The sequence below is a fragment of the Lepidochelys kempii genome, chromosome 6, assembly GCF_965140265.1.
Source record: "Lepidochelys kempii isolate rLepKem1 chromosome 6, rLepKem1.hap2, whole genome shotgun sequence".
Taxonomy (NCBI): domain Eukaryota; kingdom Metazoa; phylum Chordata; order Testudines; family Cheloniidae; genus Lepidochelys; species Lepidochelys kempii.
In genome coordinates this window covers 74,678,899-74,699,289 of record NC_133261.1, presented here as the reverse complement: position 1 = coordinate 74,699,289, position 20,391 = coordinate 74,678,899, and the positions used below count along the sequence as shown (strand labels likewise).

Here is a 20,391-nt window from a genome sequence, read left to right as displayed (position 1 = left end):
GAAAATAACAGAACACCACTAGCCATCACGTACAGCCCCCAGCTAAAACCTCTCCAGCACATTATCAACAATCTACAACTTATCCTGGAAAACGATCCTTCACTTTCACAGACCTTGGGAGACAGGCCAGTCCTCGCTTACAGACAGCCCCCAAACCTGAAGCAAATACTCACCAGCAACTACACACCACACCAGAGAAACACTAACCCAGGAACCAATCCCTGTAGCAAATCTCGTTGCCTACTCTGTCCCCATATCTACTCTAGTGACACCATCAGAGGACCCAACCACATCAGCCACACCATCAGAGGCTCATTCACCTGCATGTCTACTAATGTTATATATGCCATCATGTGCCAGCAATGCCTCTCTGCCATGTACATTGGCCAAACCAGACAGTCCCTACATAAAAGGATAAATGGACACAAATCAGATATCAGAAATGGTAACACACAAAAGCCAGTGGAAGAACACTTCAATCTTCCTGGACATTCTATAACAGATTTGAAAGTAGCTGTACTTGAACAAAAAAACTTCAGAAACAGACTTCAAAGAGAAACAGCAGAACTAAAATTCATTTGCAAATTTAACACCATTAATTTGGGCTTGAATAGGGACTGGGATTGGCTGGCTTATTACAGAAGCAGCTTTGCCTCTCTTGGAATTGACACCTCCTCATCTATGGTTGGGAGTGGACTATATCCACTCTGATCGAATTGGCCCTGTCAACACTGGTTCTCCACTTGTGAGGTAACTCCCTTCTCTTCATGTGTCAGTATATTTATGTCTTCATCTGTAACTTTCACTCCATGAATCTAAAGAAGTGAGGTTTTTACCCATGAAAGCTTATGCTCAAATATATCTGTTAGTCTTTAAGGTGCCATAATACCTGCTGGCACCTACCTCAGAGTAGTGTCTGGGAGAAGAGCAAATCAGTGTTTGGAAAGCCTCTAAGTGCTAAGCGCGGAGTATGCAGAAGAGGAGCTCAAGGAGCAATGAAATGTTATTAGATTCCACATTTTTGGTGTTGCTAAGTAACCAGAAAAATCAATCTTTCAGAACTCTTCACTGACCTCGTCTGGTTTAGAAGCTTTAAAATTGACAAGAAATGAAGATCTTTCTTGGCAGCACCCCTGCTGTTCCTCTCTCTCTCTGGCCTCCAGGGAACAGGAGGGAGGCTGCAGCTTTTTTTCAGTTCAAGTAGAAGAGCTTGTGTATTCAGAGTTGTACAGAACAGGGTTCAAGTTACTGGGGGAGTGGGTTTGTTTAATTTTGTTCAGATGTCAAAGTTTTATTGCAGATTAGCACCCAGGCTTTTGGGTTTTAGTTTTTTTTCTGTATGAAGAAAATTGATGTGTCCTTGAATTATAGGTTATTAAAGATTACTATGACTAGTCCCAAAGCAGCATTTCCATAGGTACAGATACCACTATAACTTATTTATAACACCTATTTTATTTTAATAACCCCTAATTTTACATAGAAAAAAGTATTTTTCAAATTAAATAAAATGCTTTTCAGGTATACTCTTTTTATTTTGAAAGTCTGAAGGCAGTCAGCTGAACCATTAAGTTATGGCTCCTTACAAATGAGTTTTATTGAAATCATACAGTCTCTTACCTTTTCATGAGTGCTCTTTAGCTTTAAAAAAATAAAAGCTTGACTGTAACACTTTAAACCATACATACCTAAAGATATGCCGTTAAAACCTAGTAGAGAGAAAGAGGCTACTTTTAAAAAGCTCTTTATAATCCACTTTGCAAAGTCGATATGCTCTCTTGCATGCTTTGTAAGAGCCATGCCGTGCAAGGAGTGGAGATGGGAGCTGTGAGAAGCTTCTTCAGGACACAGCAAGTTCTTCAGGACACAGCAAGACAGGGAGCTGCACACCCTACAGAATTCTAAAGCTCTGCAAGGCAGGTGAAGCAAGAGGAAGACAGGAAACAAGGGTGCAGATGCATTTATTCCAGATGTTGTGTAAACTATGAATATTTGAATACATTGTCAGCTTTCCCTCAGCCTTTCATTTCCATTACTTTCTGTTGCTTAGTTTTTTTGTTTTTAAACTGTAGTGTTACTTGATATACAACTTTAAATGTTAAGCTAGCAACTTAAAAAGTAACAATATTTTTTGTCTTATTGTTTTAGGGTTTGGCATAATAGCCCCAAACATCACAAGATTAATTAAACTGGGAATTCAAATCTTGTGGTGTATTCCAGATACAAAACAAGGTTACAACAACCCCTTAGAAACTGATTATTAAACTACTTGAAAGCAGACCTTTAGTGTTGACCAGAGAAAAGGATTATAAAAGGGGACAAATATCAGAGTAGAGCAAACCTGACAGCTTTTTATCTGCAAAATATACATACAGGTACATGTGTGTATAAATATATATTAAAAATCAAGTGCATACATTAAATTAGTACAACTTCAGAACAACTAAATGTTCTCATGTACTACAAGACTCCTGGCTTTCTATGTAAGCGTATCCTGCTATGCAATCAAAATCCATTGTTGCCAGAGGAGTCAACCAATGCAGCACTACAATGCTGAATAATTGCTTTGTTTTAAACCCATATGTTATTTAAATATTACATTATTTTCAGGGGTACTTGGGTACAGGAAATTGACATTGTTTTCTAATCTGTACTTTTACTTGTAAAAGATTTATTTTTCTGTACATTATGAGTTATTATGAGTGATTTTTCTGTGTTCTTTCTTCTATAGGGTTATAACAGTATTCTTAAAGGGAGAAGGTTATCTTCCAGTCTCTTTACCTGCCCAAATTACCTCAGTCTTTTCTTCCTTCTTTTTCCATCATTCAATTTCCTTTACTTTCCCCAATGATCAGTATGGCAATGGGTGTTTGGGTCCCCCCTCCCACTTTGATTTGATGATCAGAAGGTAGAACTCTTGATCATTAGCTCTTTCTTCATAGCAGGTTACCAGAGAGCATATTGCACAGCTAGAAGTCGTACATAAGCAAACAAACAGCCTGTGATGGGGTATACAAACCCTACACAGGGCAACACAAGGTTAATGAGCTATTGTGGGCTCAGACGGCCCCACTCTGCTATTCTTGTGAAAGATATCAGACTTGGAGGGAAGAGCTTAAAAGGAATAGGAAGTCATTTTTCTGCAGGGAACATGAATTCTGCACATGCACAGTGGTGCAGAATTCCCCAGGAGTAATCTCAGTGCTGGAGTATTAAGCAAGGTGCTCGTCCTGAGTTGAATCATACAACTGGTATGTATACTGACCCTCTGGGGACAGCAGACCTGGTATTCTGTGAGTGTTTAGTGGATAAAGGGCTGGACACTACAGCCCAGAGGAGAGTGCTTGGGTGGCTAACAGGCTGGTGGTGTCAGGGACTGATACCCAGATAAGTATAAGCAAGTCTCTCTCATGCTGGAGGCAGGGGGGTAACAAGGTGACTCACAGTCCTGGGTACCCCAAGAACTATCACAGGTATGTGTTAATTTCTTTTTGTGTTTGTTGACAACCCTAGAAGAGGTCGACTATCTGGGGCTCTTCTGGAGATCTGAGACTCTCATGACTGGAATAGTGTGGTGGAACACCTGGGCAGTGCAGAGCAGAGCCTTAGGTAAATGCATGAGCCTGCTCCGACATTTAGGAGGCACCCTGGTGAAGGAATGTAGTGACAAGCCCTATGATGATAATGACAGTTACTAGTGATCTATCATGAGTTTAAACCAGCACCCTAAAAGTGAAATATTCCGTAGCTCATTGTCACTCATCTGAATGATGTATTGTTCTTTGACTACAGTTCTATCAGAGGGTTGGTTGCTTATAATCTGACTAAAGCATCCGTATTATGCTCTATCCAGGGGCTCATTCCTTCTCTGAACACAAAAGATGTGCTTTCATACATTTCTCTGATTCTCACAGAAGTTCAAATGGATAAACTCTGCTGCAAAAATGACTAAAATAAAACGCTTCCAGCTATCATTTATATTCCAAAGCAATTCTTAAAGTGTAAAAAAAATGCATCCTAATCAAATTTGTTTCCTGAAACAATGCAGTGTCCCAAGTGGCAGTTTGAAAAAAATACATGCCAGCTTCTAAATACATTCAATGTGAATGGAAACATATGTTTGTCTTCATCATAAAAAACAACCAAACCTGTCACCCTCCAAAACAATTTAGGATTAAAAAGGCCAAATTCATACCTGGTGTAAGTCTATTGAATTTGACTCTATGTTTATCATTGTTCTATTGAACATGAAAGCAAGAATGGGCAAAACCAAGGGTGGCTTTGTTTTTTCAAGGGAGGTTCACAGCTGGGTTCCATTCTGAAGACCCAAAGTTTGGAGAAAGGGGAAAGCTTCAGATGAAGACTGCTGGCTTTGGCTCATGCCTACTAGGAAGCAGACCACAAATGTTTAATTTAACCAAAAGCTTATAAGGAAGATGCAGTAGCTGACAGCTTTCTTTTTCAGATATGTTGTTAATAAAGGCTGCTGATCTAGTAACTCTGAAAAAACAAACACATATTCCGTTGCAATATTTTATCAACACTTACAAAAAATAACTAGCAACAGTGATTCTCAACATTTTCCATCCTGAGACCTTCCACTCCCTTCCACTAGCCAGACCCCATTCCCATATTGCTAAATGGAAAGGGCAGGGTGGTTGTGACCTGTCTGTGATCCATCTGCGGTTGTGGCCCCCAGACTGAGAACCCCTAAACTTGCATAGCAACAACCTAAAAGGAGAGGACGAGAAACATTGTTTACAATGGAGTTTAAAAACCACTCTTCACATTTTTGTTAAAATGTTTGCTTTGAGTGACTAGTAGACATGAATCACCCTTAGCTTCATCTGAAACCACAGTCGTGCTTCAGATGTGTCTGAGGAAGAACAGTTATTCATCATTCTCTGCCTAGGCAGAATTCTTTCTTTCTTTTAACACTGGGCTGGTCAGATTTGGCAAGTTATTTTAAACTAGACAAGAGTCTTCACCTCTACGTTTTAAAGAAAACTATTTACTAAACAGGCAGTAGGCTACAGGTGAGGGCTTGGCATGCACCAAAGATCTAAACTACAAACTGAGAACAAGTGCGCACAAAGAGTACTAGGGTATCATCAATCTGTGCTTTTGATAAACTACAGTGTGAGACAACAGCAAATACAGAAATGGAAGAAAGGAAGGGCCACCTGCAACTGAACAAGGATTAAAGTTCCAGGGGTACAGTAGTTTTAAGTTTGTCTTACAGACTGTCACAGTTTAAAATTCACATTCAAGATACGCAAAACAATACATCTGTAATCAAGAAGGTAGGTGAGCTACAGTACAATGCCTGAGCACTCCTAGATAGACTAGCTTTTTGATAGAATGGACAGTTTGGTTCTGATTCACAAAGGATTTAGGCACCAGGTGTGGAAATCTGCTGTGAAAGTCATATATTGGATGATCTAGTACCGGGTGGCCAACCTGTGGCCCCGGAGCCACATGCGGCTCTTCAGAAGTTAATATGCGGCTCCTTGTATAGGCACCGACTGCGGGGCTGGAGCTACAGGTGCCAACTTTCCCATGTGCCAGGGGGTGCTCACTGCTCAACCCCTGGCTCTGCCACAGGCCCTGCCCACACTCCTCCCCTTCCTGCCTCCTCCCTTGAGCCTGCCATGCCCTCGCTCCTCTCTCCTCCTTCCCCCGAGCCTCCTGCACACCACGAAACAGCTGATCGGGAGGTGCGGGGAGGGTGGGGAAGGTGCTAATCGATGGGGCTGATGATGGGCGGGAGGCACTGGGAGCGGGGGAGGGGAGAAGCTAATCGGGGGCTGCTGACGTATTACTGGGCTCTTTGGCAACGTACATTGGTAAATTCTGGCTCCTTCTCAGCCTCAGGTTGGCCACCCCGATCTAGTATGAGATGAGTGGTGTAAATTACAATTAGAGTATTTGGGGTTTATGCCCACCACTAAAAGGAAATTTAGGGGTTGTGCTGTCTCCCTACTCCCGCCAAGAGTAAAGAATGGCACTTACATTTATTCTGTTCGGAGGCTAACCATCAGCTTGCTGCAACATCACTTTTTAAAAAGGTATTACAATTTCTGCACCTTGAGAAATGCAGGCAAATAAAGGTAATGCCTTGTGTTTTCACAAAACAGTCAAAAGAAAAGGGCACAAGCAGACCACATATTTACCCAGGACTCTGGCTATTTACAGCATGCCAAAATCATGCACCCAGTAGGCATATGCACCATGCACATCACCATGGGATCTAACTGCCATTGGCTCATGCCCTAGGCACATCTATGCATGCTCCTTTGGGAAGAAACTGTATCACATGGACTACAGTCTACTTTTCATTAAACTACAGGAAATGCATTTGTTTTTAAAGGGAGGAAATGGCTATTTTATAAGTTTTTTTCTGTTAATTTCTAAACAATCTGGGGGGGCCTCCTACACCAGCAATTGGGCTTTCTCTGCTAATTGATCCTTTTTAGGCCAAAAGTGAGCATACTTTAACTGAGAAAATAACTGGGCTACAAAAGGAAGAGAAGAGTAACATGCATAAGAAACCTAGGGGCTGACATGGCAATTTTTTTACTTTGCTGTAAGAGATCAGCTAAAGAGAAAGGGCATCTTTTTATATTTCATTAATGAAACCCTCAGAAACTTGCTCTGTCCATTTTTGTGTAGAAGGGGCATGGCCTACCTATTTTGCCTCCATTTTGTGCTCCCTGAAGTCCTGCCTATTGGCTTGCTGCTGCAACACAGAATAGTTATGTTTTCATTTTACTAAACACTGGAGTGCCCAGTAAACCAACTGCCAGACCGCAACATGAAAGTTTCACAGGAAATGTACACAAAGCCATACATACCCTTTGGAAGTGAATCAGACCTGTACTACAGTCTGGATTTCACAAATAAAGCAGGAATGACACCAGTAGATATTTGATGAAAACACATTCATAAGGAACACTTCTGTTATATGTTTCCCTTTTGTTTTTATGTATTTGGCACAAAAATCAGCCTGTAACAAATTTCAGCATAACAATGATCCATGGGATCGCGTACTGTAGAAAGTGGCCTTCCTTTGTTATTCATAGCTCCTGCTCCTACTAGGAATCCACTTTGGGAAAGATACTAACTTTATTGTTCCTGCTGATTTTTCTTTCTGCTTTACACTTGGGCTGCTTTGTCTGGATGAGCTCTTCAGGGGTATTCCCCAAGGGAGGCAGCAGTCGCTTCTTACTATTCCGATTTTCTGAGAGCCACTGTGGAGGCAACTCAAAAGGTCCAAAGCCAAACTGCATTGAATATTTATCATTGACCAGCTCGCCTTCTGTTGGCATGGCAGGAGCCACCTGAGCAGCCGAGTCTGCAATGGTGTGTTGTAGACATTTCTGAACGAACGTCTGTTCTACCTCTAAACTGGTGGTAGGGATTTCCTTCCGCTGAAAGTCACCAGAACCAATGGATTTTGTTTCATTCTCCTCATCATCCTCAGTTGGCTTAAAAATTTGCTGCTGCCCAATGTGAAACATCTCCAGAAGCTGGCTACCAGAGCGGACATTGGGCTCCAAGTTGGTATCTGCAACACTCCCAGAGCTGATAATGTTCCTCCTACTATACCTCCGGTGTAGCTGCACTATTGTCCCCACTAAGCACTTCCGTACAGATTTGTTTACAGTCAAAAAGAGCAAAGGATTGGCTAGCAGGGAGACTTTAGGCAACCAGATGGCAGTGAGGAACAAGAAGATTGAAATATCTGATATGTTGAGTATGGTACGGTAAATCATCAGAGTCACGTAGGGAACGCTACAGAAAATAAAGATCATAACCATGGAGAGCAGCATGGCATGAAGCTCAGCTTCTCTCTGGGAGGCATAGGGAATAGAAATAGTATTCTGAGGCGTTCTTAAGGCAGCTATGATGACTTTTTTCTTTTGGCTAGCACTCAGTGCTCTGCGGATAAGAATCATAAAGAAAAACACCACAGCCACCGGTACAATAACAGTGGTGATGTTATAAATAATAACATACACCAAGTGGCCTAGGGAGTAGCTCCAGGATCCTGTGCAGGTGGACATGGCATAAATATCAGACACATTAGTCACAGCAAATACAGGAATGCTGGCCACCACGGCATGGGCCCAGATGTAGATAACCAGGTCTCGAGACTTCGCATCAGAGATCTTTCTTTCCAATGGGTATAAAACTGAGTAGTACCTGCCAAAAAACAAGGACAGTTTAAAGAGATGTGAATATATGTATTGATTGTTTGGGATCACACAGTCAGAGAATCAAAGAGTCCTAGAACTGGAAGGGACCTTGAGAGGTCATCTAGTCCAGTCCCCTGCACTCATGGCAGAATTAAGTATTATCTAGACCATTCCTGACAGGTATTTGTCTAACCTGCTCTTAAAAATCTCCAATGCTGGAGATTCCACAATCTCCCTAGGCAATGTATTCCAGTGCTTAACCATGCTGACAGTTAGGAAGTTTTTCCTAATGTCCAACCTAAACCTCCCTTGCTGCAATTTAAGCCCATTGTTTCTTGTCCTATCCTCAGAGGTTAAGAAAAACAATTTTTCTCTCTCCTCCTCGTAACAACCTTTTATGTACTTGAAAACTGTTATCATGTCCCCCATCAGTCTTCTCTTTTCCAGACTAAACAAACCCAGTTTTTTCAATCTTCCCTCATAGGTCATGTTTTCTAGTTTGTCGCTTTTCTCTGGGCTCTCTCCAATTTGTCCACGTCCTTCCTGAAATGTGCAGCCCAGAACTGGACACAATACTCCACTTGAGCCCTAATCAGCGCAGAGTACAGTGGAAGAATTACTTCTCGTGTCTTGCTTACAACACTCCTGCTAATACATCCCAAAATGATGTTTGCTTTTTTTGCAACAGCATTACACTGTTGACTCATATTTAGCTTGTGGTTCACTATGACCACCAGATCCTTTTCCACAGTACTCCTTCCAAGGCAGTCATTTCCCATTTTGTATGTGTGCAACTGATTGTTCTGTCCTAAATGGAGTACTTTGCATTTGTCCTTATTGAAGTTTATCCTTTTTACTTCAGACCATTTCTCCAGTTTGTCCAGATCACTTTGAATTTTAATTCTATCCTCCAAAGCACTTGCAATCCCTCCCAGCTTGGTATCATCTGCAAACTTTATAAGTGTACTCCAGTTTATAAGCCAGTCTCCTGGCTTGACGGAGGGAGATGAGGATAGTGTTTTGGTAGCTGTTTGAGTATGATGTGGGTTGCCAAATGACTACCAGTTTCTGCTTTCTCTTAAACAAGAGTCTGGCTTTATAGGTCTAGCTCTAGAACAGGACTGAAGATCCACACCTTCATAAATGATCTGGAGGATGGTGTGGATTGCACCCTCAGCAAATTTGCAGATGACACTAAACTGGGAGGAGAAGTAGATACGCTGGAGGGTAGGGATAGGATACAGAGGGCTCTAGACCAATTAGAGGATTGGGCCAAAAGAAATCTGATGAGGTTCAACAAGGACAAGTGCAGAGTCCTGCACTTAGGACGGAAGAATCCCATGCACCGCTACAGACTAGGGGCCGAATGGCTCGGCAGCTGTTCTGCAGAAAAGGACCTAGGGGTTACAGTGGACGAGAAGCTGGATATGAGTCATCAGTGTGCACTTGTTGCCAAGAAGGCCAATGGCATTTTGGGATGTATAGGTAGGGGCATTGCCAGCAGATCGAGGAACGTGATCGTTCCCCTCTATTCGACATTGGTGAGGCCTCATCTGGAGTACTGTGTCCAGTTTTGGGCCCCACACTACAAGAAGGATGTGGAAAAATTGGGAAGAGTCCAGTGGAGGGCAACAAAAATGATTAGGGGACTGGAACACATGACTTATGAGGAGAGGCTGAGGGAACTGGCATTGTTTAGTCTGCAGAAGAGAAGAATGAGAGGGGATTTGATAGGTGCTTTCAACTACCTGAAAGGGGGTTCCAAAGAGGATGGATCTAGACTATTCTCGGTGGTAGCTGATGACAGAACAAGGAGTAATGGTCTCAAGTTGCAGTGGGGGAGGTTTAGGTTGGATATTAGGAAAAACTTTTTCACTAGGAGGGTGGTGAAACACTGGAATGCGTTACCTGGGGGGGGGTGGAATCTCCTTCCTTAGATATTTTTAAGGTCAGGCTTGACAAAGCCCTGGCTAGGATGATTTAGTTGGGGATTGGTCCTGCTTTGAGCAGGGGGTTGGACTAGATGACCTCCTGAGGTCCCTTCCAACCCTGATATTCTATGATTCTATGAAGCACATGTCAATGATCAGCCAATAGCTATCCCTACCGTACCCAGGATTATATTACATTTTTGTCTGGATTTATATTCATTAAAAATATCTTATACTGGTCTTGAAACTTCCAAGTGGCTCTCTCATAATTTTCGTACCTCCATGCACATTGCACTGGTCATATTCAGAAAAAAGAATAATAATGACTGAGGCACATTTATGTTCATTCAAAACGCCAGAGTCTCAATTTAATCTGAAGGATATCCTATGACGGATTACCTCCCAAAGTACTTAGCACCAAAAAAAACCCCCAAAACCAAAGTGTCAGAGGTCACAAACAGGGACAGAATAATCCCAACATTTGTATGTAGGGCAATAAGAAATGTGGATAGATTTTGCCAGATCAGTAATCTAATGCACCATCAATGTCTTCATCCTGAATATCTTCGGATGTTGTTTCTAAACAAAATGTAATTGTAAGCAGCAATACAATATACCTGGCTGATATGATTGGAGAATGGTTGCAGTAGTTGGTGGCATGTGGCATGCAAGTCAGTGAAGTGAGAGTCCTGTTGCATACATGCTTTTGGCTGTGGTAAGTCACCTTGTGTAAGCAAGCATGATGTCTATAAATGCTGTAAAATTCTGGAGTCTTAGCTCTACTCTTCAAGAGAGAGCACTAAAAATAAATTGGATATAATTTTACTTGGCATGTGCATGAAAAACAGGTACAAGAATTTTTTAAAACATTTTGCTTTGTAGTATGGTTGGTGCTTAAGTACAAGGCCCTGTCAGTACAGTATGATTTCTGCATCTAGGTGCAATGTATGTAGCACTGCATGTGTCCCTCTACTGTAGAAAATAATGTGGATTTGATTTTCAAAAGTTGTGGTGCCCAGGGCCATCAGTAAATGGATAGTTATAAATATACCTAGCAATTTGCACATCCATCTGTGGTAACTGAACCAATTACATGCTCAAATTCATATTCTTTTTTGCTTGCAGATGTGGATGTTTGAGCTTTTAAAAATCAGGATCTGCTCATGTATTTGTGGTGTTATTGTCCTTTAGGTGACTTATTTCTAATCATAGGGATTCTCCTTATCAAGTGGTAGGGGCTTGTGCTTTTTGATGCTGAAGGGCATGAATATTATTACTGAGGCCCACATAGTATGCAGTTTCACTGGTGACCATGGTGCCTGTTGCTTATAGGGTCGCAGATAGCTGTATAGTGTTTTTTGTTTGAGATACTGATGCTTGAATATGAATCTTGAATATTTCTCAACTCAATAATTTGCCATGCAAACCCCCACATCCTCTTCCTTGAAGATGTTAGAGATGAACAATAGCTTCAATGTAAGCTCCAGCCAATTAGTAAATATAAAAATACCTATCAGACTTCAAAAGCATCTCATGATACCACAGATATGCCTTATGGCTTTTACTGCTAGAGATGCTATTAGAAGCTGAAATTGCTGATAGCAGACCAACCTTGGATAGAAGCCTCCCTCCATGAAGATTAGTTTGACTGGATACAACAGTTTTGTATACAGAGTAGTCATTGTAAAGTGTCCATACAGTATCTTGCCAGGGGCACAAGTAATTAATGAAGCCTAGGGAACTACAAAACAAGAGGTTTTAATGATCAGCCCCATCCAGCCCCTTTTGTTTAAAGAGAAAAGTACAATTCTTTTTCAGTCTCTCTTCAAACCAGAACAAACCAAGAGTGCAGGAACTGGGTTTAGCTAACACCATCCTTAAGTTGTGAATAGTAAAGAGGAAATGTGTCTAGTCAAATAGAGTTGTTCAAAACACCACCAGTTTGGTTCATAGGGCTTCCTGTAAACTTCTTCTTAATTAGTTGAGGTGAGTTCCCATCCTGAGTTTCCTTTTGAGCTCAGAGTTTGAACATCAAAAACTCAAAGGAAAACTCACTTGAGTTTCTAGTGATTTCCACCCCACCGTTAATCAGTCCAAGTGCTCTTGAAACTCAGCCAGATTTGCTCAAACAAGGTGCAAACTTTTTAATGAAACCCAAAGTAGCAAATTATAATTACAAAGCTAAACCCTTCAAAACAGGGATGTATATAATGGAACAATAGGCATATAAATTTTGCACCAAGCCTGCCAAGCCCTGTGTGAGTGGCTGTCTGTATCTCCTACTAAAAAATCAATGTGAGCTCTGATGGCAGAAGCCCTGCAGGATTGATCCCTATGTTTACTTGTATGTATTATCCTGATGCACACTAGTGCTGTAACAGTTATGGGCCAATCACTTTTCCCCATTTGAAAATTCTGTTTTTCTTGGGCTCGTGCATTTAGTTTGCATTAGGTGAAACACAGTTCTCCCTCTTGATCATGCCTGAAATGTCAGGATGTAGTAGATCCTCAACACTCTAAGGGATAATTCTCTCTTCTCCCCAGTCAGACACCATATAGGGAAGGAAGTGTCAAATCATAAAGACCAGTAAATACAGAAATTATAATGAAAGCTAAAGAGGCACTTCCAGGCATAGCTGCAGTATCCAATATTTTGCCCAATATTAATAGAATGGTATTGGATGAAATTCATACCTTGTTTAACCCTGCTGAAGTCAATCGATGATTTGGTTCCTTACAGAACTGACTCAAGTTAACTACACCATTATCAGATTAGCACAAACAGCATTCGTACAATATACAATGTAGGGATCATTACTTGCAAGTAACATAGAACTTTGATGTCAGGTCAATTTAGTTGGCATTAATTATGCAATTAACTTGTATCACACTTATTTTTACAAGACAGTCTACTTTACTCTGGCAGCTGCAACATCCATTTATCTTATGTCATGTGACCAACCTGCCCAATATTAATCTTACACGCTGCATATTTCTGTTTTGGTCCAACACCATGTTGGACCCGGGTCTGTACAGGGAGACAGCTGCTCACTCGGGGGACACTAGGACCCACAGGCTGCCCCCCTCCCCCCCGCCTACTGTGTGGCCTGGCAGAAAGCTGCCAAGAGGAGCCAGTCAGAGTCTCCAGCCGGTAGGAGAAGAAGCAGCCAAAGCAAGAACTGTTGATGCTTTGGAGAACTTTCTCTTGTGTTGACTGTACTTTCTCTGCCTTGTGCTGATTGGCTGTTTGCACCAACCTCACCCTCCCTCACAGTCTCTTCACCTCAGCTTTACTCCAGACCTGCCCTTCTTACCTGCCCTGTCCCCCTTACCCTCTCGCCTTCAGTGCCCCCCTCCCTTCCCTTTTCTTTCCATTTACTTTATCCTCTCCCATCTATACCTACCTAAGGAGAGTGAGAAAATTGTGGAAATAACATGATATTTGCTGCCATCACACCATTCACTCTGCTTGTGCGTTGTACCCTGTTCCCCACCCTAGGTCTGTCTGGTCTATTTAGAGTGTATGCTCTTTGAGGCAGGGACCATCTTTTTGTTTTATGTTTGTACAGCGCCTCATACAATGGGTCCTGGTCCATGACTGGGGCTACTATGTACTATGGTAATACAAATAATAATTTTGCATTAGTCTGGACCCAAAAATTTGTATTTTGCTCACAGAACCACTCATGTGAAACTGTACTTTTCCATGTTAATAGAGATCTGCCTCAAGATAGGTGGGATCAGAAAGTATTAATCACATAATGAGTGAGTTAATGGACAAGTATCCGAGAAGTTTGTTCATCCCAAAGACTTGTTACTAAGAAGGATTAATGACAGGAGGAATAAGAGGATAGAAGCATCTTTGAAGATACATCTGCATATCAAAACCCCTTTGTGAAGTACATAGATATCAGGATAAACTGAAATGAAACTGTTCTACACAACAGAGATTAATCTTTATATCCATACTTGTGTGGAAGGAAATTGAACTTTGTGAACACAAAGCTGGGGTGGAGGCAGTTGATATATTGGCACAAGGCACCATTAAACAATATTTAACATTCAGGTGTCTGTAATTAAGCAGGGAAGGAAATAAAGAAAATCAAGGACACTTTGCTAGTAAATTTAATTTCTTACCTGTCCAAAGCAATGGCAGGAAAACTAAGGATGGTCACTGAGCAGAAGACTTTATGCAAGAACTTGACAATTTTACAGAAGAGCATGGTGTAGATCCACCAACAGCAGTGTGGACTAGCACTAAGGACAATATCAAAAGGCACACAGACTAGACTGGCACAGATCCCAGAGCAGGCCAAGTTCTTAATGAAGCGGTTTGTTACTGATTTAAATACTGATGTTCTGCAGGTCGACCACAGCACCATGACGTTTCCTGGGAAAAGGGGGAAGAAAAAGACAAAATACAAATCTATACTTCTGACTAATTTGAATGTTTCAAAGTACTGCAAATAAAAGCACTTGTTTAGAATTAGCTATATATCTTTGGTTCCGCCTAATATTTGTATTATATAGGCAGAGCAAGAGCACGTATTTATGTGTATGCACAATTGGACACAAAGAGTTCAATTTCCAAACGTAAGTGGTTAAATAGGATGACCAAACCATGCATTTAGATGCTTAAATTGACACAAAAGTGTTTCAAATGGGCAGTTTGTTTTGAGTATCCAAATATGGAAATCTATTAAGGTACCCACATTTCAAAAAATTGGCGCACAGTATTTTAAAAGATGGATATACAGAGTAAGAAAAGAAAGATTCCAGGTAAAGCTGATTTTACATTACTTGTCTGGGTGTGAAAATGGGTCAGCAGGCTGCTTTTTTACTACCTCTGAAGACCTTGGTACAAGTTTACAGTAGTGCATTGAGGCCTGTATTAGGCAACAAAAGAATGAGATTTATCTTCATTTACTTTTCAATTTATGGGATTCCATACAGACAATAATGTCTAATTATACCAAGGGAAAAAAAGAGAAACACACAAGATGAAATCAACCAAGTTTTTCCAATATTCAATATATATATACTCTACAGTTTGAAGAGAAATGTGGGATGAGGGTGTGGGGAGGAACAGAAAAAGGAAAGGCAGAAATCAACATTAGTTCAGATAGTATTTATCACTGATCATACTCTACTCCTGACACAAAAAGTCTGACATCAAAGACTCAGTTCTTCCTGAATAACCTCGACAGTAACTAGTAATAGATAATGTTATGGCAGGTGTCACCAAGTGGTGCTTTTATACATAGTCTTTCAAGTTCTTTTTCTGTAGTGTGTAACATAATGTTCAGTCTTGGGAAGACATGCTGTGCTGTTGTTAGTATTTCTTAGGCAGGGTTCTCTGTAGGAGGTAGCTTCTGAAGAGAGGGAGTTCTGTGAGCAGCAGAAAAGTTTGCTATCTGCCTTTGGCTTTGATTAAAATAAATTCTTGGGGCAGTAACTTGTGTTGCTGCAGGGCTGAGATTCCTGGAAAAAGGGACTGACTGCCGTGCATGCTGTCTGACCACCTTTGTTCTAGAATTGGTGTATGGATATAAATAAAACAAGTTACACTTAGCATATACTCAAAATTCTATGTCACTGATATCTCCTCCACTGGGAAGCTGACCTGCAAGGCTCCAGATATTTGTTACTGCTCAACAGAGGCATTATACTGGTGTCAGAAAAGGACACTGGTGTCAGAAGAAGGGACAGCAGCAGCATGCCATTTTTCAGGATGATTGTAGACCCTAAAATTCCATCATGTTTCCCCTAATTTTAAACAAAACCAGTAACAGAACACATATACCCAGTGACTAGACATATACCCACTACAACTAGAGAGCTGCATTTGCCAACCTTTTCAAAAGTGGCTCTGAAATATCACCCACAAAGCTTATCACCTAACACACAGAAAGATTTATATGCTAAAAACAGAAGGCCAGAGAAATATCACTGCCCCTGCTGAAGGCAAAACCGATCCAAATGGGTAATTGGTTTCACAAGAAGTTGTTAAAGGCCCACAGCTGTCATTGTACAGAGAAGGACTCCTTACCCATGACATTAAAATCTCACAGCAGCACAACGGGAAAGGAAGCAATCTGCCTTTGTAGCACGTAGTGCTGGATCCCTCCTGCTGCACACCAAGATGTCAGATACGAGATTGAGCACAAACTGATTGCAAGAGAGAGATTTTTACAGAAAAGAGAACATTTCCTAATAGGAAAAGCACAACCAGAGATCACAACTAGTGTTAAAAAATAGATAGAAATGCCGTTAGTTGAGTGTAAGTCCTTGCTTCATTCTGCCAACTAGCTTTTTAGAAACTAGCCAGTATCTTTACTGTATCGTTTCAGAAAAGTGTACAGTATAACTTCTGAAATATTCACCATTGATATGCTGTATAGGTTTACAGTAAATAAATATAACTCTTTATTCAATTTTACATCAATTGTATGATGTATTTCTTATTACCCAAATTCCTATTTGGTAGCTGACAAAATATTTAGCTAAGTATTTACTATTTGATGTGTTTAAAAATAGAATCTTCATCTAGTTTTGGCAGGTGCCTTGGGCATGATAAAATATTCACCAAGCAGCATTCAATCAGCTGGGTTTAAAGCTTCTGAAAGCACTAGAAGGTATTCAGTCAATCATATCACTTGCTCAACAAAGTATTCCTTGTTATTCCTATCCTCCAGTTATTAAAGGAGGACACTTCAGACAGTAACAACATACTATTATGATGACCTGGAGCAGGGGAGAAGCTGATGGCTTTGTTTGTAAATTGAAACTATTTACCTATTTTGAATTTCTTTAGTAGCTCTTCACAGTAAATCACTAAATCACTGCAAGGTTCACCTCTCTGTTAGAATGAATACAAATAAAGACGCTGAGAAAGAAAAGCAACTAGCGGACATTTTTATGGTTCAGACACTGCTAGAGAAGTGTTGAGCTATTCTTCATATTCCTGTGGCATAAGGTCTAATGAAGTAGGACAGTCTGAGTCTAGAGAGACAGCCTTGGAGTCAGTTTTATAAACCATGAGTTGTCATATGATTTCCTCCATTGGGAGGTATAGAGGAAATGAAAATAGCACAAGTCCTGACCAAACCTGGCTGATGAGTGGGAGGAGTAGAGATCACAAGGCATCGTTCCTCTCTCTCTAAGATGGAGGAATCCTTTACCTATACATGATGCAACTGGACCGCCACATGTGTTCGATGGGTCATAGCTTGGGGACAGAGCTGAGTGCAAGCACTCAAAAGGGTATATTATACCTCCAAAACCAATGGGTTTTTCAATGGAAAATCAATCAGGCACTAATGCTACTCAGAGAAGCTTTAACTTTATTTGTACTTGCAGCCATGGTTAACTAGCTCCTAGGCAAGCCAGGCTACCAGAGGAGACTAGGACATTGGGCATCAGCATGCAGTGGCAAGCTCTCCATGCCGATAGCTTGAAATCAGCAGATTTCCCACCATATGCCACAAAGCCTTCGCCTCAAAGAAAATAAGGCACTGAAAACTCCACACAGGAGTCTGATAGTATGGAGACAATCAAAGCCTACACAGGGAACTGCACAGTTTTCCATATCAGTTTTGCTTACCCATCATCCATTTATTTTCATGGGAGAGGATGACACTGTTCTAGGTGACTGAGTTATTTAACTAGCATTACAGCAGTCTGTGTTTTGAGTCTTTTCCATACTTGTATAGCCAGAGTTGTTCCTTTTTTGTCCACATTCCTCTGTCATTAGCTGTTGGAATTTGTGAAAGATCCCAGACTACTATCGGTATTCTGGCTGGTTTATAGCTCCATGTTTCAGGTCATTACAGCTGAAAATACTATAGACATTTTCTATCAAAGGTTATTTTCCTAGGTATTTGGATGATAAGCCAGGCCACCTTGGGCTCACATTTAATAAATGACACCAGATTGTGCTAGTCAATTCTTGGATGGGAGACTTCTATGGGAAGCGGTGCTGGTGATTCAACAGATGGCACTGTCCCCTCAGTACTAAACTAATGTACAGGCATCTCTTATGGCAACCTTGGTATAGCGAGTCACCTATTGTTGTTTAAGATTTCAAATATGTTAGAGGAAAGGACAAAACTGTATTTTAATTAAAAAGGAGAAATATAAATTCTTGTTTGATAGTAGTTCTTAATGGGCAAATGTCTACAATAAAACAACCACTACAACTGGCATTAGTTGGCAACCTTGCTGGCATTCTGTGTGACTTTCAACGACGGGTAGATGCCTAACTCCCATTCAGGCCTTTGGAAATGTTTCCCAGCAACAATGAGTAATCACTGGCCTCTGCAGGCTTCACTGAAAAATAGATCCTTTAAATTTAGAAAAAAAATTAAGTATAGAGTCTGCCAAACTAATTTAAATAAAGTTAATCTACTTGTACTACTGCAAATTTTAATATACAATAAATATCTTTATGCACTGTCTATTCATAATGTTGTATTTGTATGTAATAAATGGTTGCCTTAGGTAACCCCAACTTTTTTTTGTTCTGAAATTTTAGGGAGACCAATGTAAGCAGAGTTACAATAATGAAAATACCCAGAGAAGTAGAGTCAGAAAAAAAAGTTACTACAAAAATGGGCTAATATATCACGCTGAAAAATAGTCTGCTAAGGCGACAAACTCCGGCGAACATTTTTACGTGTTCATGGAATCTACGGGTAGCAACATACTCAGAACTTTTATTATTATCAATAAAGTTGCATTCTGATTCAAAGTGGTGAAACAGGTAGAAACATATTAAACTCAGTTGTCAGCGCACCTTTTTCCACACCAAGCTCCACCATTCTTAAATGTCTTTGCTAGACTCAAAGTGTTGATCCAGGTATTAAAATCAAACAGATAATTTTGTAACAACATCTCTTAGTAATAACTCTAATAATAAGTAAAACTCTGAATAATATCTTTAACAACCAGCAAGATGATCACAATAGAAACCAGAGATGGTCATCTAAAAGAAATACCTTTGCCACTAAGTCAGAATTAAGTCTTTATTCGCTGTGGATTTACTCATGAAACCTTAGCTAATGTACCCTCATGGATCTAGTTTTCAGCTGGATACCAAATTATACTTTTGTTAACATTAGCTAGATCAGGATTGAAGCAAAACTCCCAATACAAAGCCCACACACTTCAAATCTGACTTCTTTTTCCTACTTCTTACTTTCATGAACTCTCACGTCCCACCTAGAGTGGAATTTATTGGATGTAAGTATCTTTACAACAGTAACAAAAACTTTGAGGTTGCTAATAGAACTGGTTGGAAAATGGGTTCCCCCACCCCCCTGGACAATTTCATTGAAAACATTGATACCTCCTCTTAAAAACCAACAATTTTCAATTTTCAGCAACAACCACAACAACAAATTTTTTTTTATATTTTTTTTATTTTCTGTTTTTTTTCCTTAATCAAAATAAAAGCCTTGTAGACTGACAGTATGCATCCTCTTTGCATATGGAAAATATAAAGCAAAGTTTCTAAATTCCCTAACCAATTAATTTTATAATGAGTAGGGCTCCTAGGTACTATCACAATACAAATAAATAATAATAATTCTTGCTTGCTTACATTAATGTCATTACCACACTTCTGTTAAATTTATGGCCAATTAATTTTGATTTCACTCTTTTTTTCAACTCTTGTTTTTTCACTTTTTAGTTTATATGTATGTGTAGGCAGATCTTTGACATCTGAGGCAAAACTAATGTTAAACATAATAGCTGCTGCACACTGGAATTATTGCTTCAGGACCAGCAGTTAAGAGAACCACCCACTCTCCCTGACCTATGCCACACTTCTTTCTTTCTTACGCAACAACAGGGGGTGTAGAGGAGTATTTTAAAACCTTGTGGCAAAAAAACCAGGATGGAGACTTATGTTTACACATCTAGGGTAAAATTTTGGACCATTTAAGTCAACAGAAAACCTCCCACTAACTTAAATGTAGCCAGAATTTCACCTTTGTGATATTTCATTGTGCACCTGAGATGATGCACAACTCCCTATCTCCATGCCACATGGGCTGTTACAGGATTGCTTTCCCAAACAGTCTAGATTAAGAGCTGGGTTGTTTTCCTGTTTTGTTTTTTAATTTCTTCTGTGAAAACCATCAGATCATCCTCCTGGGATGCTGCACAGTGCCATACCACGGGGAACAGAAAATGCTCCCGTACAGAAAAAAAATACAACAGCTCCAGAACAGTGTGCACCGATGTAGGTGAATCTAATT

The 20,391-nt window shown here is 40.4% G+C and overlaps 1 protein-coding gene across 1 annotated transcript in view; it reads right to left on the bottom strand.

Moving 5' to 3' along the window:
- Positions 1–1,658: 1,658 nt before the first annotated feature.
- The window catches only part of GPR176 (G protein-coupled receptor 176), an 86,455-nt gene continuing 67,722 nt past the window's right edge, over positions 1,659–20,391 (bottom strand). Inside the window, exons 2-3 of the mRNA XM_073348814.1 lie at positions 14,267–14,519; positions 1,659–8,205 (exon numbers count right to left, since the gene is read on the bottom strand). Coding sequence (XP_073204915.1) covers positions 7,095–8,205; positions 14,267–14,519 — 1,364 coding nt within the window. The 3' untranslated portion in view covers positions 1,659–7,094. The remainder of the gene's footprint in view (positions 8,206–14,266; positions 14,520–20,391) is intronic.